Here is a 22,595-nt window from a genome sequence, read left to right as displayed (position 1 = left end):
TTCCTGTATCACGAAATACATGTTTAAGGACCTCTGTGGAGTGAGCTACAACTGAAGAGTTTCAGAATGCACAGTTCTAAATGGTACATATTGTATGAAACTTGTAACACATCATTTGGAAGTTATAATCCTTTAGATCAGGGATCTTCAACAGGGGGTCCGGAACTAGAATCCAACATATTAGCAAACATAAATCCCCACTGCTTACTGGCCTATAGGTAAGGTAGTCACTAAGACAATCCACAGATCCTAAGGATTCACTGTGCCACATTTATGTTTAACATTAAAACATGATTTATAAAATCATGCCAACAATTATTAGATTAGATTATAACAATTATAATTTGAATAGTTTAGTATTCTATGCAATAAAAGGTATGTATAAAGGCTTTTGGCCGCTCTACATGTTAATGTAGGCCCAGTTTAATACGCAACTTCATTTTATACAATATATGTAGTAGGGAGTCCCTGCTCCATCTCTCTTTCAGTTAAGGGGTCCTTGGCTTAAAAAGATTAAGTCATGTTTCATATGTTGACATCTGTGTTTACAAGTGCAGTTTAAGACTACAGGTCCCAGAATTCGGGGGCAGAAAACAGATTGGCAACTGGTGTATCTGCTTACAGTGCAACCAATATCGTGTTGTAAGTATGCAGGCATTTTAAATCCAAAGTGGGAATGTCGGGCTCTGTCCTTAATTATGATAACCACAATATGGTAAAAATATTTCATTTATAGAATGTAAATACATTTAATGGCTATTGCTGAAAAAATGCCAAACCTAATTCATATCAAAAATGGGGTTTGATTTAATACAAATCTTTATAAGCAGTAAACAAATATTTCCTGTAATAAATGACATCTAACACTATAATGTGGTTGTTAACAAATGCAAGGGCATTTTTAAGTGTTAGTAAATGCTCCATCTTGGTCAGCAATTAAAACTTCTCCTACGAAGACATATTTTGTATTATTACAACTGTTACTTTATCATATTGTCAGTCATTATCTGTTTAAACACCAGCCTTTTCTTATGTGTGCCCACAGAAGGAGTGAAAGTTGTTTACAAATGCATTAATAAACACTTATATCTGCTTAGAACTACTAGGGTGTGTTATAAACCTTTAATTCAATGTGTGGATACTTCTTATGAACGCTAAATAGGGGGACTTAATGTAAAGTGTTGCCAATGTTAGTGTGGAATAATTTCATGGGTTTATAGATAGAGACAGAGAAGTCTGTGCGCGCAGGCGTGTGAGTTTGTGAGCTTCGGCTAGATGATAAGCTTGTGTGTGTGTGTGTGTGTGTGTGTGTGTGTGTGTGTGTGTGTGTGTGTGTGTGTGTGTGTGTGTGTGTGTGTGTGTGTGTGTGTGTGTCACATGAACAAAAACAAGCTCATATTTGCTTTTGCATTTGGGTTTGTTCACTTGTCTGTCACCCATCACATGTGAATTACAATGATCTAAAAATATAATACACACGTGAGCACATGCAGAAAATATTCACACACACACATTCACATACTTCCAAACACATGCAGTGACATGAAAGCTGCACCTCATACTTACTCTAGACATTTTTTGCCCAGGAGTATACCAGAGAACCAGGTGTTATCTCATTCCCCTGTGAGTCCTACTTTCCTCCCCAGAGCAATTAATGTCACCGTAGAGTCAAAAACTCTGGCCCCAAAATGGCTGCCTATCTGGAATGGAGGTGTCACATCACCCTGACAACCAGGTCAAGCCCTCAGAGTATCATCAGTGTGCGTCAACAAAGCCAGGGGTCAGAGTTCAACTCACCTCCTGACCCCTCTGTGGAATTGATCTGTTGTAGTGGAAATAGGATTTTGGTGCTGCAAGATTCAGACAGCAGCCAGACATTGAAGACATTTTCTGTCTTGAATGATTGACTAGATGACTCACGACATTGGACACAACAATGCCATTTTATATTCACAAAGAAACTGCAACAGACGTAGGTAAATCCTCTGTCATGTTTCTGAGTGTGAAAGCATGTTGGTGGGTGCATCTATGTGCCTACAGCTATATTTATATGTGCACAGTGCATGCCAGTGTATGTGTGATGTTGTCAAGAAGCTGGTGTTTGTCAAGAGGATTGTGTTTTCGGGGCAGCGAGTCAGTCAAGGAGAGGAGCTGTCAGCATGGTTGATCTGTGCAGCTGGCACACGGCACAGGCAGAGATGCCCACCCATGTCAAATGTCACAGCACTAATTTCTTTCCAATGCAGCCCAGGTATAACCACAGGGGCGAGAGACAGACACACCTCATTGCTCCACAGAATGAGATTCCCAGGAGGCTGTGCAATTCACAAATCTACAGGCTTTTTAAAAAACAAAATGAAATCCATCGCATTTTGTCATTATTGTTTTGTGCATGGCTGTATATGCTCATTTTAGGAATTGTGGGCAGTATATGTGTAATGCAACAATTTTCTGATTCTTACAGAGAAATAGGATTTGTATGCCTGTTAATATCTTGCACTACAGCACCATTTAAACTTGGTTGAAATTGGTTTGTATAACTGCTGAAAATGATTTGTATTGCCTCTGGTCACTGGAGTGTGATACCTTGCATACTTAAATTATGTGTTAAATATGTGCATCAATACTTTATGGACCTATACATGTGTGCTAATTTTACCCTACAGTATAATTACTGTGTTTGTTAAACTAAATAAGGTTGTAGGACACATTTATTCCATAGATCTGCTGCAAGGATGTTTTACAAATAATTGTAATGGTTCTAATGTGTTATTGAATGCATTTGTGCCTTTGTTTGTTTTTGCCCAAGGGAAGATAATATCCCGCCTCTCAACCTAGTGTCAACAAACTTCCACTGTAAGACTGTTCATTCCACACATGACCCAAAATAATGCATTTTGCCTCAGGAAATTTAAGAAATATCCCATCTCCCAATTACCAGCTATGTTTTCATGGGTTTCTACATATGTGTATGTCCTTCCTTATTAATGCCTTATTAAACAAATCATTTTATATGTAAACTAGATGGAAGCATTTGCATATAATGAATACGATAATTCCACATGTGACATACAAGTAAAATCATCATGCCACACGGATACAGTATATGCCAAGTGTGCTTTTTATAAGATGGCATACACACATTTGAAATTACTGCAGTATTTTTTTCTTGGCACATCCTTTCCAATCTCTAACAAATTGGTGCTAATCAAGTTAAAGGGGACCTTCCTGCCCTCCTCATCCCTCTAAACTTTCTGATCATTTAGTCATGCACCTGCCGTTTCCTCATTTCCTTCCTCCTAAATTACTGGGAGGTGATATACAGCCTGGGTGTCCCAAGGCTACAGGAGATTTAGAAGGTTGTCCCATATGAAGGAGAGGTGAGAAAAGACATTACTATGCAGAATAGGTCATATTGAAAACGCAAGAGCTCTTTATGGTGCCCCATGCAGATTATCAATCCATTTGTGTAACTTGGCTACCCAGAATTTCATTTCCCTTTTCATTTATTTGCCTTGCTGCAACCGTTTACAGTGCTGAAACTGAAAATTGAAGCCATGACGAGCAAGGCAGAAATATTCCAAGGGCAAGATAGGCCTCCTCTGCTGCATGATTGCAAAGGTTCATTTGGAGGGGGGAGGAATGAAATGACCTCTTTTTGATGAGCTCAAAGAAATATTTTGAGAAAAAAAGGGAGTCCACATATGGTTGTCTACACCTTGGCCATGCTGCCTTCTTATAGGCCTTAAGCTTTTCTAAGTGTTAGTGAGGATTTACTCGGCTGCTTGTCTTATAAAAGAGCAACACTTGTCAGTATTGCCCTATATTAAATTCAGCACCATGGACAGAGGCACATAATTTGTAGTGTTGCCCTATAAGTTTCAGCACCATGGCCAGAGGTATATCTCTGTATTCCTCTGTTTAAAATATATTTGTTGGTCCTGTTTTACAACTGCAGTCTAGTCATGAATCAGCTGTAAATATTAACAAAGTCCAGCTTTAATGTATTTCACTAAGGAGCTTTGGAAACTAGACCATTATTTATAGGTGTACAAAAACCATTTGATTGCATCAAACTGATTTTTTGGGGGAATGTACAGAGTTTAGTGTAACAGAAAATACATATGAACATTGTTTGACAGACCTGGTGTTTTGAATTACTCTCAGCACGTCTGTGCAATGGGCACAAATGATTCTAAGAGCTACACAGTCATATTTGAGTATACCCAAATGGATTAAAGTAAGTACCATTTTGGGAGCGAAAAGACACACTGTTACACGTCTTGCTCGTTAATTGCGTGTTATTATTATCAGTCCGATGGGCTCAGTCACCGAAGCCATTTTACTCCGGGCGACACTGAAAACATTTCATAGTGGCTCAAAGGTAGGTTGTGTGACGAAACAGACCGTGAGGGAACCATCGTGGCGCCATACCTTACATAATCACGGCAGTACCTACTGAACATAATTACAATGATTTGTGTCCTCCCATTTCCCCCTTTGTATTAAAAAATATTGCTGGAGGTAAGTCATGTGTAAGCGCAGTCAAGGCTGCTGTGGTGAATGGAGTGTAGCCCCGAGGGAAAGCTTGGAGAGCAGAGCACGGTGTCATGCCAAAGAAAGCCAAGTCTCCCCCCCCTTCCGCCCTCCCACCCCGCTGGGGCCCGGTCATGCCGTGAGAACGGGATGACATTACCGGGCCATTTAGCTGGCGGAGGAGCAGAAAGAGGTGACAGAGAAGAAAGAGGTGACAGAGGCGCAGCGTGTGTCGGTTTTGTTATTTAATGGTTGGCTAATGTCTAGGCAGAGAGGGGGGTATGCCTCATAGCAAAAAAATGAAAACAAATAGGTCAACATTATGAGCCATGGATGTCGCTCCTATACTATGAGGCCTTTAGACAGACTCCTGGTATATAGGAGTAAGCTGGAGTTCAGTGTCAGATAATCCTGGAGTATGATACAAAAACAATGCAATATGTCTAATCAGGAATGCTCAGACAATTTCATAAATGTGCTTTTAATTTATGTGGAAGTGTTTTAGACCTTCCACTCTGAGTGGTGTTTAATATCAACACCAAACTCACTCATAGTATGATTTTCATAAATCAAGGACTGCTATAATCAGACTGGTCACTTTAAATTTGATTTAAAACCGTTTGGTTTATGCCAAAAGGTCTAAAGTAAGCATAGCATTAATTCCACGAGGAAACTGAATGAATATTGGATGTCCTTCCAAATGATCAATCAACCTTTTTACGGAGAAACAGTTGTAAGGAATTTTTGTAAGGACGTTTTTGTGCATTTACAGTATAGATTATGATACTGAGATTGTATTTTTATTTTGTCTTTGTGAGTATGCTCATCGCCTGAAGAAACCTAAAGAGCTGCCAACATCGCTGAATGTGGATTTCTGTGCATCGTGTCAATTTGTCACACTCTTGTGTGACTTTTTCTTTCGTGTGCCCCCTCTCTACGCCACTCGGCGGTGCTCACAGACTTCCCCTTTCTGGATATCAAATCATCGAATCCACATGACGTTGGTAATGGCAGAGAAAGCTAGTAATACCTAATTTCACCGGTGCAAAACCTGCGTTTGCTCTCAACAATAACGAGCTGTCAGAAACGTCAGAGGAATCCTGCATCGGTGTTTTCTTTTCGCCTGTGTGACTGCATTTCAGCACCACGGAGCTGTCCATCGTCCGGGAGCGAAGTGAGGATGCAGCGAGCTGCTGCTGCCGACGAAGTTGGGGAAGGCTACAAGATGATATGAAGTGTGATTTAAGCACAAAGTCAAACCTCATTATAACGACAGTCACATTTTCAATCACATTCCATCTACAGCGAATGTTTATTTCGAGGTATACATTGTTGCAAGACAGCTGTACGGCTTCTTACAATTAATAAGAGTAGTCTGCATGTCAGTCAGGAAGTAAGGAATTCTTGAGTTCGTGATTGTGTAGTTATTTGCTCTGAGTAGGAGCACAAAGGACCGTATTCTCTATATTTCTCTATTTATAGACCCTCTCCCCTTGGTGGAATGTACCACTTTGTCTTGGCATAAGGAAAAGGGGGACAGAAAACGCTGGGTTGACATATGCCGAGTTAATAGCGGCTCACTTTATAAAAAACCTCCCCACTGTTGTTGGAGAGATTGAACCGGCCCTGTCCGTTTAAACCGAGAAGACACCCATACCGACTCCTCAATGCAAAAAAATAAAAGGGTGCCAAGAAGCTAGGACGAGGGAACGTGGGTGTAAATAGACAGTGAACGCTCTTGGTCTCTCTCTCTCCCTCTCTCTCTCCCTCTCCCTCCCCCTTCTCTTTCTCTCTGTCTCTCTTTTATGAAATCAATGAACGAGTTATTGGGTAGGACATACATATAAGGAATCAAAGCCTCCACCGGGACCAACGGCATTGCGCGCTTTTGATATGCGTCTTTGCCAAATGCTACATGTGTTTTCACATCAGTGTAAATATTGGCTTTGATAGGACGAGAGTGGAATCAGCTCTGGCACGGCTTGGTCTCGGAACCAAATTTTGACCAAGACTTCCACGAGCTTTTTTTCAACGTAAAACGATTCTCTACCATCACCATCTGCTGCTGTTTGTACCCATCCCAAGTCACTGGCCGGTCCGAAGATGGCAACTTTAACCAACGGGCAGATGGACGGCACGGTGCACGGTGTCGGTGTGGTCTCCGCCAGCACGAACGGGCTCGTGAACGGATTAAGCCACAGCCACAGCCCGGTGGGCTGCCCGGCCACCATCCCCATGAAGGACCACGATGCCATCAAACTCTTCATCGGTCAGATCCCCCGCAACCTGGATGAGAAGGACCTCCGGCCCCTCTTCGAGGAGTTCGGCAAGATCTACGAGCTCACTGTGCTGAAGGACCGCTTCACGGGCATGCACAAAGGTGGGTTAAGCCCATATTCCCTGAGATAACTATATGTTATATAGTTTTGTCAGTGTGAAATCCGTCACACATTGGTGAGAGTGAGGATCCTAAATCATGCAGGATTTGATGGGTAGAACTGCACAATTGTTGGCAAATTGTGCAATTTTCTGTAAGGCTGAATAATGACTTTTTGCGTGTTGTGGTCGGGATTTGGGGCACCAAAAAAATATATGTATTCCTTTCTTAGACTTTTTCTCCAAGTCAGCGCATCATATGCTGTTCTGCTGGGCAAACAAATCCAAGCATAAGACTGTCACGAATCGGGAGTCACGACGGCATGAATTTATGTAGGGTGATATTAGGAGGAGCAATGTTCCAATGTGGGCAGTGTGCACGGGAGTATTCACACATCTAGTCCGGCGGTTGTAAACGTGCTTTCATTCACTACAGTTCAGGCCATTAACCTCACGTTTTCACGTTGCAATAACGGTGAGGCTGTGTTTGATTGCCCGGAGCACCGTACACTCTGTTGCCCGTAACTCTTGCTGTGTCTGTATGCGCGCGCACGTGTGTGTGTATGTGTGTGTGTGTGTGTGTGTGTGTGTGTGTGTGTGTGTGTGTGTGTGTGTTGGGGGGTTGGTCGTGAGGGGGGGTGGCGGTCGCGCGTGCACGTAGGCCTACAGTATGAATATATTGTACTTTTGTACAGCGATTTTTGGAAGATTTCCAGGTGTTGGTGATCTGACTTATCCCTCCTTGAATATGACATCTAAACTACAAAGTAGAAATGTAAATTGCACAGGAATATACTTTAATTGATTTTTAAACGTTCCAGCACAGTTTAGGTCTATTTTTATATGTGTTCCTGGTGTAAACCTGGGCAGGTCTATTTGTTAACTATAAGAAATTATCATATACTTTTGGTGTAGCAATACTACATGGCCTTTTGGTGTAATTTTAACCACCAGCCTTGTGTTTGTGGTGCAACAGGAATGATGATGCTTTATCCCTGTATTTTACTATCTTCTCTCAAGGGAAGGGTCATTCTCTGCAAATCACCATCTAATGAGAGGTCACTGTCTGCTATATCTGCAGGACATCTCCCAGGGGAGTAAAGTACATTAAGAATGAGCTATCACTTTTTGGGACCCCCCTCCTCCCCCTTTAAAGCCCCCTCTGCACCATGTAAACAATGTGTGACATGCACCATGTGTCAGGAAATGATTATGATATACAAATAATTCCAGGGGGCAGAGACTGTCTGCAGGCATGGGGGAAACCAAAGAGGTGGAGATGGGAAGAGAGGGGGTTATCTTTTATTAATAGCCCAGCTGTAGTAGCAACTCCCTGTTGGACAGTTAATCACCAGTGGCCCCAGAACTATAGGCACGGCTCGCCAGCTGATTCTAAGAACTGTCTCCTCAATGCGATATACAGCCCTGCTTCCCGGGCTGGGCCCCCCGCTTTCATTAGCGAGCCCCCGCTGCGCTCATATTTTAACTAGCTGGAGGCAATAGCTACTCCCTGGCTCACCAGCTCACTGGCTCACTTCAACCTGCTTGAGGGCAGCATTCCCTCCATCACTCCTAACACCTTCCCGAGGTTTCCATAGAAGATTCCCAAATTAGCAGTAAAAGACAGCATGTCCCACAAATAACAGGCAAAGTAACTGACTGTGTGCATTGCCATCATACTGGGTTTATTGAAGACAACGCAGCATAACATGAATCAGGTATAGTATGCTATCACAGCAAGAGTTTGAGACAAGAGTAAATACGCTTACAAGCAAATATTTTGAAGAGAAATAATGCATGCAGCATCTGTGTTTCTGTGCCTTGTAAGATAACATCCATTTAAACTGTTTAACACTTTTCCTGGTCTGGCTTTGTCTTTCGGACTGTTGCCAACTAGCAGCTGAAAAACCTTTAAGTCAACAGTGGCATTTTGGTGGTTAAAATCTTTTTGTACTTTTTGTACATATGTACATATGTACATTTATACATACATGTTACAATCTTTACTCTTCCCTTTGCCCTTTTTTCAGCTACTTCTATAGAGTAGAACGAGTAAAACTGAGGGTGACCCTTTAAATGCTCCATTAGACTGAAGTCCATAGAAGTGCCCACCAGAAAATTCCCCTTCTATTCCATCTTTTCTTCTCTTTATTAACTCTGCTTGATCCTCTTCATTCTTTTCCCCCTTTGTCTTCGTGTTGCCTGTTTAGTGACAGTGACATCATGTTGGATAATGGCTGTAGTAGAACAAAGCCTCGCCTGGACCGGAGATTGTAGATGATCAACTGCCATTTCCTTTACAATTTTGTTCTACCTCTGTTTTTTTTCTCCAAATGGAACATACTTGGTAACTGTCAACGTTAACAATGTAATGCCTCATCTGGGGATACTGTTGCATTTATTTAACTTTACCCAAAGAGACATGGCACTTTTACAAAGAAATAAGCATGGTTTTCAGCTAGATAATACAGAGCTTTTTTCTGCTATGGCAGGTAATAAAAGGCCCTCCTGTTCTGCTGTACATCAACAAGCCTAAAGAAACAGCCTTTGCTATGGTAATGCTACCTCTGAAGAAAGAGACCCCTATTATAGCTATTGTCAGCCGTGCCTGTGATACTATTGCCATAACCCTCCCCATAATGACTCCATGTATCACTAGTAATCTAGTCTTTAGGATTCTGTCCCCTTGGAATGGAGGTGTGGAGGGAGCCGGGAGGAGGGGAGTATGGGACGGGGGTCTGCAGAGGCTGGGAGCGGGCACAGGGACAACCAGTGCAGGCCTACATTCTCCCAATGATTTTATTTCTCTCCCCTCTGCGACCGAGCCATGCTAATAGAGGCCATTTATAATGGTCACCGGCTGCTGCTGCTGCTACCAAGCACAACGGGGCTGAGAGGCACGGCTAGCACAAAGAGCCAGCCCTTTTCTCTTTCTCTCCTCTCTGGCAATGCAGCATGGGAGGTGGTGTTATTCAGGAAGAGAATGTGTAGATATGATTGCTAGCACTATTCATCAGCTTTAATTCATGTAATAATCACCAGGGCAATTGAACCGCGATGATATGGGAAAGACATTTAATAACTGAAGGTGTTATCTATTGTTTACTGCTGTCACATCTTCGGGCAGTATTGTGTTCCAGGCCAAACCTTTATTGTCTACATCTTTGTTTTTCCAAGCAAATGCAAATGCAACTGTCACCCAAGTTTGTTTTACTGCTGTTGTTTCATTTGGTGGTAATTTAATGCAAGTTATATATTTGTCCTTGGCTAACCAAACTAAATACATTAGCAACAGCTCTTGCCATAGGCTCAGACAGTTAAAGTGGTTGCAAAGAACAGAAAGTTGCTCAAAGTCAAAGCAGGTGTTGAAACTTAATTTAGATATGGGCCAAATAGTCCATTTGACCTGGCAAGTGATGTGAATAACATGTCACAGGTTTTTAGTGCAGATCATCTGCTTTCAAGAAAAGATACTAGTAGCGCACTATAATATAATAACTGTGGTAATTAAATATAATATCTTAGCTGTTATGCTATTTTGTAATTTAATATCAATACTTGAGAAAATGGTTTTATATGTTTGAAATCAAACAAGTGGAGATACAGTGTGAGGACCAATAGAAATCTTTAATTTACACATACTGCAGATGGCTTATGCAGATGGGGGATATAATATATGCAGGTCATAAAGGGAGTTATGGTTTCCTCTGAACGTCTATGGTATTGATATTTCAGCCCTTTAAGTGAATGTGTCAGGGGAGAAGGTTCAGAACAGATCATTGCGCTCATCATGTTTGTTGAGGCCAGAAAGTGCCGATGCCAAAAACATGAAAGTCTCATGCTGTGCTTTATTGCAGGCAATTAGGTGTTACAGGTTGCCATTAGAGTACCGTCTGCAAAAAAAGAAGGATACAACTAAATGTGGCTTTGAACAAAGAGAGAAAGATGTGTGGGTGTGTTTTTTCGTCCTGCAGGTCTGCGTTAATGCAGCATGCGTTCCGGCCGAAAAATTTCACTCTCGTTGCATCATCCTCTCTCTGTGGGATCCTTCTCTCTCCTCCTCTCACATTTGGTTTGGGATGAGTGTGTGTGTTCATGTGCTCCTCCTCTCCTCCCTGGCCCAGAATCCTCCACTCAGCTCAGCTCAGAATGCGCGCTCAGGCCCCACATTGTGTCCCGTTTCTATGAAGACGCATGGCAATCGATTGCGAGTGTTTTGTCTGGAAGAAAAGCAACATGTGTCACAAAGGAGGTCACTTCTTATCAAAGTACACTCGACCACCAGTGCCAAACCGCACCTGCCACCCCTGTCCTGGCACAGCCCAGAACTGCCGAGCAACAAGAGGATAACAAAAGGCGGAGCCAGAGCGGGGAGTACAGTAAGCCTAATTTGTCAGGAGGGCCGTTGTCAAGGCAGCACTGCCTCTATTGTCCATTATTATTGGAGGGGACTGTCAGATGGGGGCCGGCTGATGGCCGAGCAGGGAGCCAGTTAGTTAGTTACAGTGAGAGATAACCGCACCAAGCCAAAGGAGGGAGTGCTCATGGAGCTCCTGCGAGGATTAGCATGCTAACAGCAGGTTTGGAGTCATGAGGTCAGTAAAGGGAGGTGGAGCCCTCTGGCTTCTTTGACCTCTGCGGTCCTCTCATTAAAACCACTGACCTTTACATAGAGAGAGAGACGGATAATGTAAAGGGATGGCTGTACCTACATGTTCATCTCATTTCACTTCCTAAAGACTGAATGAAACAAGCTGACATACATTCAGCACAAATTGCAAGTTTGGTAAACACAGATACAAAAGTAAATATATAATTGTAAATGAAGTATACCAAAGTGAAGTGAAAACAATTTAAATAACTATAAATTAAATTAAAATACTACAATTACATTGTCATTTATAGGGACTGAATTTGCTTGACAGAAAACGTTTTGTGTTTATAGTTCAGAAGCACATGCACGTCTATAGTATCATACAGTGAAATGGTCTAGTCAGCATAAGGGTGTTAGTGTGTAGTTAATGGTTCCAGCAAAGTCATGGCTCACTGTGGACGGCAGTGCTGACCTGTGGAGAAGCACAACACTGAAGATTTCTGGCCATCGTTACAGGTCAGGGAGGCTGCTGATCTCAACAATTTTGACATAGATAGATAGATAGATAGATAGATAGATAGATAGATAGATAGATAGATAGATAGATAGATAGATAGATAGATAGATAGATAGATGTAAAGTGATTCATAATATTTTGAAGGCAAAAAACATCTCTGAAATATGCGTAGTGGAAAAGCTTTGTTGTGGTTTGGCAGCTAAACTCGTCATTCGATAGCCCACAGCTGGGTTAAAATAAAGTCTGCCTTAAATGTTTCATCAACATTTGGCCTTTTGTTTTCCATAAAGAGAGGCTAAACAACTTGCACAGGCTTCCCTCTTGCTCTTGCTTTCCTGTTGCCGTATTCATTGCCCGGTGTACTATTCTTCAAGAGGATTTTTTTTTATTTTTTTTTTTACAAATGCTCCTTGAGGTAAATATTTTCTGTTTTTAAGGCTCTTGCATCAGCTAGTAAGTATTATTGTGCTCTGTGTTAAATTTTGTAAAAGTTGAATGAAGCTTTAGGCCTCTTCAATCTTTTAGGTATGCTTAATAGCACTTCCAAGCCCCCCTGCTTTAAATACCGGTGGCCAGTTCAGGACTTGGAGAATGCAATCATTTTGAAATGTTGGAAAGTCTTACACGTTGTTTTTGTGATTTACTTTTGTTCTACTGATGATTTCATTGCAAATAATAGAGCTTCCTGTGGGGAAGTGCCCTGTCTGTTTGTTTTTTTTTTTAGCTTCTTGTGATTTTTTTACTTGTAGTTCAGGATTAGTTCATAAAATGATAAGTATAATATAATGATATAAACATGTAGCTTCACCCATGCTGCTTCCATAACACAACCTGTTACACAACCTGTATATACATGTGGTTTCTGTCTCAGGAGTTATTCAACTCCATATACTTTATATTTTATCCCATTTCTGGCTCCCTCATCTCTGCTATGCAATTGCACAGACACCATGCTCTATATGTAGTTGTTTAGTTTAAAAGGCTTAAACACCATTTCCTTTGTTCAGCAGTCAAAAGGTTATTATCCTCTGCGTGTGAACTTGGAAACTGTTTTGGAAAAGTTTTTTGCCTTTTGGATTAGAGCTGCAGGGTCCTTTTATCAAGCTTTGCACAGTCAGGAGGCATTATGATAGGGAATATGATAATATCCGTGCTCAATATTTGTATGTATGTGTGTGTGTGTGTGTGTGTGTGTGTGTGTGTGTGTGTGTGTGTGTGTGTGTGTGTGTGTGTGTGTGCATGCGTGCGTGTGTGTGTGATTATACTGCAGAGTACTAACTGCATGTGATGTGCCAAATATCAGCCCTAGTTAAATCAATACTTTATAGTAACTTTTAATGTTTAATTGTAATATTTATATATTAGGCCCAAACCCGACTCGAACCCTCAGTGTGCACATGAAAATGGGTCCAGCTGCAGCTTACTGCAGAGGCTGTCCACAAGGTAATAGCAGCATGACACAGCAACAATGTGGAAAAAATAGAAACAAAGTTTGTCACAGCTTACTGTGGCCCATTAATGCATATCCAGCAAGCATTCATTCTTGTTACATATTCTGCTGTAAATGTCTTTTATTCACTTTAAACTCCACCTTATATATACAAAAAAAATCAGTTTTATGTGTATACCCTTTCTAACATTGTTCTCAAGGTCAAGTTATGTTTTCATATCACAGAAAATCATTGTTATTACCTTGCTAACAGATATTAGAATAAGCCCTCACGATTTCTCTAACCAGTGATACACAATTGCTCATATACACTAAACAAATTATACAGATTTGGAGATTTATGGTTCATATAACGTTGAACTAATGTTTATTCTCAACCAAATTACTAAACATAATTCGAAGTGGCATATCTGGGTCTGCCTGCTGGGATACTCTAAAGTAGGGATTACATGAGCAGTGTACTATTTGTCCCAGACAGAAAGCATGCCAAAGACTGTTGAGCATGTGTGACTTGTCAGGCCCATATTTCGCTTTCTATGTATGCATGCATACAATCTCCTGAGCTGTGCGATGACTGCCAGGCTTTAGTGTCCCTGATTCAATTCACTTTCTTCCCATCTCCCTTCATGCCTATTTCATGTCCACCAATTAAAAATGCACCACGTTGACTTGTAAAAGGAAGGTGGGAATGGAGGTTAGGGCTTTTCAAAGATCTCTCTCAATTATTCAAGACCAAGTTTGATTCAGAAAAGGGAGGAGGAATAATAAGTCATGCAGAAGTTTTTGAAGGTTTGGCAAATCTAATGCAAGCTCTGATGAAACTAGCAGAAGCATTAAACCAAAAATAAATGTTTGTTGTCGATTAGGGTTGACAAGTTTTGTCTCCCAGAGTCAGCATCCTACATTTAAACTACTACTTCTCCTTTAACAGAAGCAAGAGGGATATCTGACGTAAGCAACTCAGGTCAGAGAAGCTTTGTTCCATTTTATATTTCAGTAATATATTTAGTTTGAACCGTTCTGAACGAGAAAAAGCAACTGAACAGCTTTGAATTTGTATTTCAAATGTTGCATTTGTTTCTAGATACCCACTGGGTCCATATCATTCCATTTTCATTCTCCAAAAACTGCAAATCAGTGCCTTTTGCTATCAAATATTACGATTCAAATGATATTGGCATCACATTGAGGGAAAGTACATCAAGGCTTTATCCTATCATGCTGGTTGGAGAGCAGATAGACCAAAACATATCGCTGCAGAGGGAGATGGTGCAAGAGTGCGTAAAACGACAAAGAGCTCAAGACAGAGAGAGCGAGGGAGAGAGGCAAGGAGAATTAGAGAGATGTTGAAACAGGGATGATGTAAGAGAATGCGTGAAAAAGAGGCGAGGGAGATCCATGGACGAGAGTTCGGGTGGGGGGTTGCACACAAAGACAGACAAAGAATATCAAGAGGCAGAGCAATATAATACAAGAATGAGAGCAGAGATTGTAAAGAGAGGTGCAGACTAAAAATGGAGGCACAGAGAAATTGTTCAATGACAGGCACAGAGTGAGCAAAAGGAACGAAAGGAAGAGGGAAGGGGCTGAGAAGAAAAGACTGAAAAGCTGGAAAGGAAAACGACAGACAGAGACAAGTAGAAAGAGTAAGGGAGTCCCAGAGACAGATGTCGCCCTCGCTGGCCCCGGCAGATTGATAGCTTCTGGCCCAGTTCCATGCCAGGCTTTGACCTCTCTGTCCTCTGCTGTAATTTATAGGCTGCATTTTGCCAGATTTAAGCGCTACTCTTTGGCCATCATGGCTCGAGAAGGGAGAATGACCTTCCTGGGATGGGAGCAGAATTAGACCCCTGCAGCTCCAGCCACCCCTGGGGTAAATAAGCAGGTGCCCTCCATATTAAATGGGTGTCTGAAAACATGTTAATTGGATTTACTGTATATTTGTCAATCTATCTTTTTTCTGTGTATGTTAGCTCCTGCACTTTTCATGTACACTGTTCAATATTAATGTGACAGTGCAGTAGTATAGTATTAAAGTTTAGCTTCTGCAATAATAGATGAGTGTGCATGTGCAAAGCACAAGTTCTCCACACCATATGACGATATAGGTTTATTCCTACCCTCTAATATGACCCTCAGGAGTGTTCCATAAATTAGCGGCCCTACTGGTGGCACTAAATACGACCCACAGGAGCATTTTCCCTCCTCATATCTACACCAGAGAACGTAATGGTTGTGGTTCTAAATATGTTGTTGACATTGTAAAACAGTCACAGTTTGGTAGGTTTAGGCACAAAAACTACTTGGTTATCTTTAGGCACCAAAACAATTTAGTGAAGTTTTTTGGACCTTTCAGCTGCTGTGTGTGGATGGCAGTGATACCGAACTGATATGCAAACAGTTCAGTATCACTGCCATCCACACACAGCAGCTGAAAGGTTGAATATCTTTGATACATTTTGGGTGATACAAAGTCTGGACAAACCATTGTTATTCTTTATTTCCAGTACTCCCAAGTAACTAAAATAAAAATGAAAGACCCCTTGTGTTGTCTTTACACTTTTAAAGAGCTGAATGTTTACTTACATATATACTTAAAATATTGCTGAATTGTTTAGAAAAAGAACAGAAAAGCACAGAACTCTGATTAGCTGTTCAAGGACCACCAAATCCAAGCCAACTGTTTTTTTTCTTTGACAGAGAACTGAGTGTTCATGTATGTAAATATTAGGGCTGTCAATCGATTAAAAAATTGAATTTAATTAATTACATACTCTGTGATTAATTCATCTAAATAATTATTTAATAATAATGTAATAACTATAACAATAACTTATTTCACTAGTAAATTGCTGTTGAACAACAAAAACAACCACCAGATGGGAAAAGGACATTTAACAATAACTTTGAATGCACCACGAGGCTGTAAATTACCAGTTTCATTGAACGCACCGTCTGTGTTTTTCCGACTTCGGCAGCTGCAGATTGTTACACCCCAGTGTTGAATCCTCTACAGTGAAATACAGACAAACTTTACACCGTTTAGCGTTAGCTGTCAGCATTTTAACCGTTTTTAATCCAGCTACTAGCTAGCAGTAGGCTAACGTTAGCTGCTGTCGAGTATAGTGTTAACTAGCATCATGTGCAGTGGTGTTTGTGTTGCCTGTAACGTCTGTTTCAGAGCATCAGAGAGAAGTGCAGACATATCAGTGGCACCGGATTTCGGTACCCAACACTATTCAGGAAGAAGATTTGTATAAGTAAATGTTCCAATCAATGATCCAGGCAGCACATTCTCGTCTCCCTCCTTCATTTTACAGTCGAATGGTGGCAAGAACGGCTCCGGGTCAAACGTCAATATGGATGGATTAATCTGCATTTTTTTTTACGCGTTATTTTTTTTTTACATGTTATTTTTTCTCAGATTTATTTTGACAGCCCTAGTAAATATATACAATATGTACATATGTACATAAATACATTTTTAAGGTCTTTAAGAAAGGCTCTTGCAAATAAGTGTGAATGATTGGCATTCAGCTGGATTTAAGCAGGTTATTGCTGTTTGTGAGGATCACTTTTGCAGAGGCGGTTGTCTACCTCAAAGCAGATAAAAACTGTTATGGGTTTGTAACATATTCTACAGAAATCAATAAACATTTCACTGAATTAGTTCAAAAAGAAAATATAACAAAAATAGAGAGCAGCAGCCAATGGGAAACAAACACAGTGTTTCAGTATTATATTTACGTCCGACAAAGAGCAGAAAGAGAGTTGTGGCTATTAAGCTTAACTTGAACGTGGCGTTTAGTGAGCTGCTAATGCTATAGTAAAAGAATTCTTTATTTATATTATTTATTTCTATTGCAGTACCTAGTATTTCCTTTCAGAATAAATCTTTTCTTGTATGCATTTTATTGCTTAATTTTCTCAGAAGTGTATTTAAATATTAGTTTTAAACTAACATGTATATAGATAACTGTTATTATTAGGTTATTTCAATACATTTTAGGTAAGTATTTGTTTTTCAACCATTTTTATTTCTTTTTTAAGTGTGCTTTTTAAAGACACCTCAGACCACTGTCTGTACCTTTTATGTCTTTTAGTTCACTTGGAGGACTGGCCTAGTTGCTTATTGAATGATTGGCTGCTGCCTTCATAAATCAGGCCCCTAATTTTGCGCCGATTGCTGGCACAAATTAAATGAAAAGTAAAGCACAAGTTTGCACTGTGGTTTCTTGTAAAGTAAATATGGCCCTGTGTGTATTCAGAGTGTGCTTTCTAATAAACTGACTTGACTGGCAAGCCGGTGGGCTCAGCTGGGTTTGTGCTTGGCCATTCAGAGCTTACTTCAATGCACAAATCAGCCCAGGGATTGATCTGGACAGAAAGCCTTCAGCAAATTATTACAGATTTGCAATTTAATGGCTTCTGAGGTCTCCCCTAGCCCCATACAGGTTCCCAACGAGACAGAGCCCATTAGTTTGGTCCTTTAATCACAGAACAGGAGATGGGAATCCTGGCCAAACCTATACATACCCTGCTTTACTTAGTGTGGAATGATTTCATGGGTTTATAGATAGAGACAGAGAAGTCTGTGTGTGCAGGCGTGTGTGTTTGTGAGCTTCGGCTAGATGATAAGCTTGGCGTTCCCTGTGTGTGTGTGTGTGTGTGTGTGTGTGTGTGTGTGTGTGTGTGTGTGTGTGTGTGTGTGTGTGTGTGTGTGTGTGTCACATGAACAAAAACAAGCTCATATTTGCTTTTGCAGTTGGGTTTGTTCACTTGTCTGTCACCCATCACATGTGAATTACAATGATCTAAAAATATAATACACACGTGAGCATATGCAGAAAATATTATAACATGTGTGTGTGTGTGTGTGTGTGTGTGTGTGTGTGTGTGTGTGTGTGTGTGTGTGTGTGTGTGTGTGAGAGAGCGAGAGAAAAAACAATGCACTCCTCTATGGATTGTTTGTCAGTACCATGAGGACGCACTAGGCACTAGCAATTAATTGGCATTGGCATTGGCATTCCCAAAGCTAACAAAAGTCCACTTCCTGAAATCAAAATGGAGAATTAGTTTCCAACGTCATGTTCCAAAAATATTTTCATTAAAAGTGGTTTCAATTCATGCAAAACATGAAGATGTTTTACCCTGCAACATTGACGTTATTATTTTATCAAACTAATTCCAATTAATCATCAAAAAGAAACAAGACAAAGTAAATAATTTACTGAGTCTGCTCAGCTAGCGTAACAAAGTTTCTAATTAAAAGCTCTACTTCTATAAATATCAGTTTGTATTCAGGTGACTCTCTCTGATGCACTTCAGTAAATGGATCTGTTACTATGAGCTGTAAAGCAATCCCTCACAAAAGCCTGTAAATAAAAAAAACACTTGTTTGTGATTTATTACATATACTGTAATTTATTTGGCAGTTAGGAGCTCTCATGTTATGGTCTATTATATATTTACAGTACAAGACAATTCCCATTTATACAAGCAGAAATAATCTAGTTTAGATGACATAACTTTTGTTATACTATTTTCAACAGACAAATGACCAGTTTTTTTCACAGGATGTTTAAGCAAGTCTTTTCCCATAGCTATAGTTGCCCTGATTAATGTGCCATCGATGCAAAATGTAAAAACTATCACTACAATCTGCCTTTCAATGTCCCAATTTGTCCAAGACGAAGCCAAGCTTTCTAAATGAGCTGGATAAAAATGACTGCCAAAGGGGATGAATATATATAATTATCTGTGGCTTGAGCTCCAACAAAAGGACTTTGAAAATCAACTTTGTGCGCCAAAGGCTTCATTAGCCTGACAACAACAAAATGTCTCCTCAACTTGCAGGCTGAAAGACACAGGTACCTGCAAAGCCATTATAAGCATGCAGTCATGCAGCCTCTAGCCCAACCACTATCTGTTCGGGCTTAGAAGCTACTTCATGCACTAATGTTAATATGCTAATGAGTTAATGTTATGTTTGAATTATTAGGTGATTTAAGAAATGGCTGGCTGTTGTTTTGTTGGTCTTACGCATTGACACGTTAGAAAGGACGGATAAATGTTTACTTTGCATATGGAAATCCCTAAATGTCTTTCATCTGTCCTTCCTATAGCGACTAGTGGTCCATGTTAGCTTTGCAAACATCTTAATTGTGTTAAATGGAGGAAAAAGGGGGGAAGATTAAAAGCCACTAATGTGTTTTGTGTAAGGGTGTGCTATTCCCGGGACGGTGCTTTTGTTCACTTTGGCAAAGCAGACGAGAGAGTTTCACCTTGAAAGTCAATGCACACCAGAAACATTGTCATTGTGTCTAAAACGCTCTCACTGTTTTATCCACTGTCAGACTGGCTTCACTTCGTCTTTGCATTTCTTTTCATGATCGCCTCTCTCCAGCCTCTTTACTCCCTTTGTACGTCCCTCCCATTTTCTCTCATTCTATCTCACTCTTGCTTTTCCCTTTGTAGCAGTGTTTCTCCTCATCACTCTCTCTCTCTCTCTCTCTCTCTCTCTGTCTGTCTAAGCGTCAGATAAGCTCACTGGGGGAGACTTTAGAGGACTCTCCATCTGTGTATAAATAGCTCTGGATGAATTATTGAGGGACCTGGGGTTGCTAATAATCCCGCAGGACCCATCTGACAATGACACAGAAGATGGAGGGAAAACAATTACGCAGGCTTTCTCCTTCAGAATAGTGGGAACGGGAGTGGGAGAGACTCAGCGGCCTCTGGGAGCCTGCTTGCGGGGCCCAACATCTTGGCTAATACACCCAATTAAGTCTCCGGAATCAATCGGAGCCCCGGGGTGTTCTCTCTCTTCCTTCCCCGGACAGCGTGCAACAACAGGAAGTGTAATGATTCATGTTCCCCCTTCTGAGTTTGGATCGTCCTCTCATTTCCATCTTGCAGGTTGGCAAGGCGGACGGGGCAGGACAGGATGTCCGCCGAGGCAGGATAATAGGACAGGGAGAGGAAAGGAGAAGAGACACGAGTAGAGTGGAGAGGAGAGGTGCTCAGAGGAATATTAATGGGAGTGTTTATCCTGTAAGTGTTTTACCGGTGGGACGAGACATGGGACCACTCCCATGACAGAGTTAAAGCACTTTGTCTTCTTAGTGATACATGATTCACCCGTAGACAGATTTTTGATTAATCGGCTTTGCCAGGTCTTCGTCTGACTGTTGACACAATATGCCCTCTTTACATCTATCTATCTATCTATCTATCTATCTATCTATCTATCTATCTATCTATCTATCTATCTATCTCGCCCACTCCCAGTATACAGAGCTTCATAAAAACAGAAATTAAAACATGTAAAATGATATTCTCTCTGTGCATTTTATATATCAGTCTAATGGTTCAGTGTCTTCAGATTCCAGCCCTATTGCCAGACAAGAGCAATTTTGCAAAACCCTATATATATATATATATATATATATTCAGTTACCAGTTTTCCAGAAAATCGGCAAAAGATAATGCAAATGAATGCACGTTTTCATCCAATACTGTTATGCGAATATTGGGAGTTGGTTAATCGAGATAAACAGGGAACATGTGGATGGAAATACACCTGCTGACAATGTTTGTTTTGTCCAATGCCAATGTTTTTACAACTTTAACTTTCTGCAAAATCTGCAAAGTCAAAGTATACTTTACTTTATTATCCCAGAGTTGGGAAGTACAGCATTCCCCCCCAAAAAAAAATACACACACACACACCCACCCCCTTTAACACACACAAAAGAACATTAGCAGCAGATGTGTGTATAAACTACATTATGGTTAAGGTAAGGGAAAGATCGTCGTTATGGCAGCTATAATAAACTATAGTTAGACAACTAATAATACTAATGCTTGTTCCAGGTTAGGGAAATCATAGCTAAAATTACAGTAATAAAAACACAAACATTAATTATAGTTTGTGACAAGAGGTGAACTTCAGTCTCGTGCATTACTGTAAAGCCAGGCGTGCTATCTGTCCATCCACAACCCCAATCTCCACATCTACTTGCTGCATTGGACATTGATCATGAGGTGCAGAATCGTCCAATCTGAACATACTGGTAGATCTGTGACACTGGGCTAGTATATTCTGTCTTCTTAAGCCCTGACGTAAATCTCAGAAGAGATGAAGCAAGACATTCAGCATTTAAGTGCTGTCTTGTCTGGTTTTCAGATGAGAGTTTTAGTGTCCCATGGTGGTCTAAATACTGTTTCAGAGTTTTTTCCACTCTGCCAAATATAAAGTTCCCAAATGAAACACTGAACATTTGTTGGGCATGAAAATGCTCAAAAAAGGTCCATCTGTTAGCAGTCGTACATTGTTATATTAGTTAGCATCAATACATTTCCCCAAAGTACCCAACCTGGTAGCTTACCTTATGGTGCAGACTTTTGGTTCATCTTAGGAGTCACTCCACATTTAATTATTCATATTGTGAAAAGCTAAATTTGGGTCTCCCAAAGATTTCCAGACAAAATGGCTGAGGTAGGATGAGAGTGAGATAATTTGTCTTCCTGGGTACTGGGTACTGCTTTAAGTGGTCGGTGTGTGTGTTTTGCCATCAGTGGAGCTTTTATGAAATTAGGGTGTGTTCAAGCATTTCTGTTACCTGTGATGCACACAGTGTGAGTTTTGATTTGGAAGGTATTTTACTCAGTGGCACGAACACTCAAGCGTCACATGTAAGCCCAGTTTGGTAAGTGTGTGGGTATAAATGTGCGCGTTTGCGTGTGTTTTCTGTCCCGACCCTAAAGGGAACGGCGGGGGCAGAGGGAGGATGTTGGTGGGTGGTGTGGGGGGACGACACTGTCCTAATGATGCATTTTCTACGCCATTGATTCAGTGGCTCTGCTCTCCAGTAAATCCTTCACATGCAACACATTTAAGCTGGCCCTTTTTCCTCCTTCGCCAATCGATTAGCACAGCTTAGAGACGGCCACTCTGGGAAGCAGGGCGAGAGATGGGACTTGTTATCTTCAGGGACTCTCACACACACACACAGACACACACACACACACACACAAATAAAATGTTAAGGTGCTAATTCATTCTCGCCTTTTTAATGTCATAAAACATGTAAATGTATCTATGGTTGTAATGTGGAAGT

At 40.8% G+C, this 22,595-nt stretch overlaps 1 protein-coding gene across 8 annotated transcripts in view; it reads left to right on the top strand.

Moving 5' to 3' along the window:
• Positions 1-6,639: 6,639 nt before the first annotated feature.
• celf4 (CUGBP, Elav-like family member 4) overlaps positions 6,640-22,595 on the top strand; it is an 81,717-nt gene continuing 65,761 nt past the window's right edge. For 6 of the 8 annotated variants that reach the window (XM_078247386.1, XM_078247387.1, XM_078247393.1 and 3 more), the window contains exon 1: positions 6,772-6,916. In XM_078247386.1, the coding sequence (XP_078103512.1) occupies positions 6,772-6,916 (145 nt within the window). Of the gene's footprint in view, positions 6,917-22,595 lie in introns of all 8 variants that reach the window. The other 2 variants (XM_078247381.1, XM_078247382.1) reach the window with 1 other exon arrangement.

The sequence above is a fragment of the Sander vitreus genome, chromosome 4 (genome assembly GCF_031162955.1).
Source record: "Sander vitreus isolate 19-12246 chromosome 4, sanVit1, whole genome shotgun sequence".
NCBI lineage: Eukaryota > Metazoa > Chordata > Actinopteri > Perciformes > Percidae > Sander > Sander vitreus.
The sequence above is the reverse complement of the archived record's forward strand: the minus strand, read 5'-3'. Positions and strand labels throughout refer to the sequence as shown.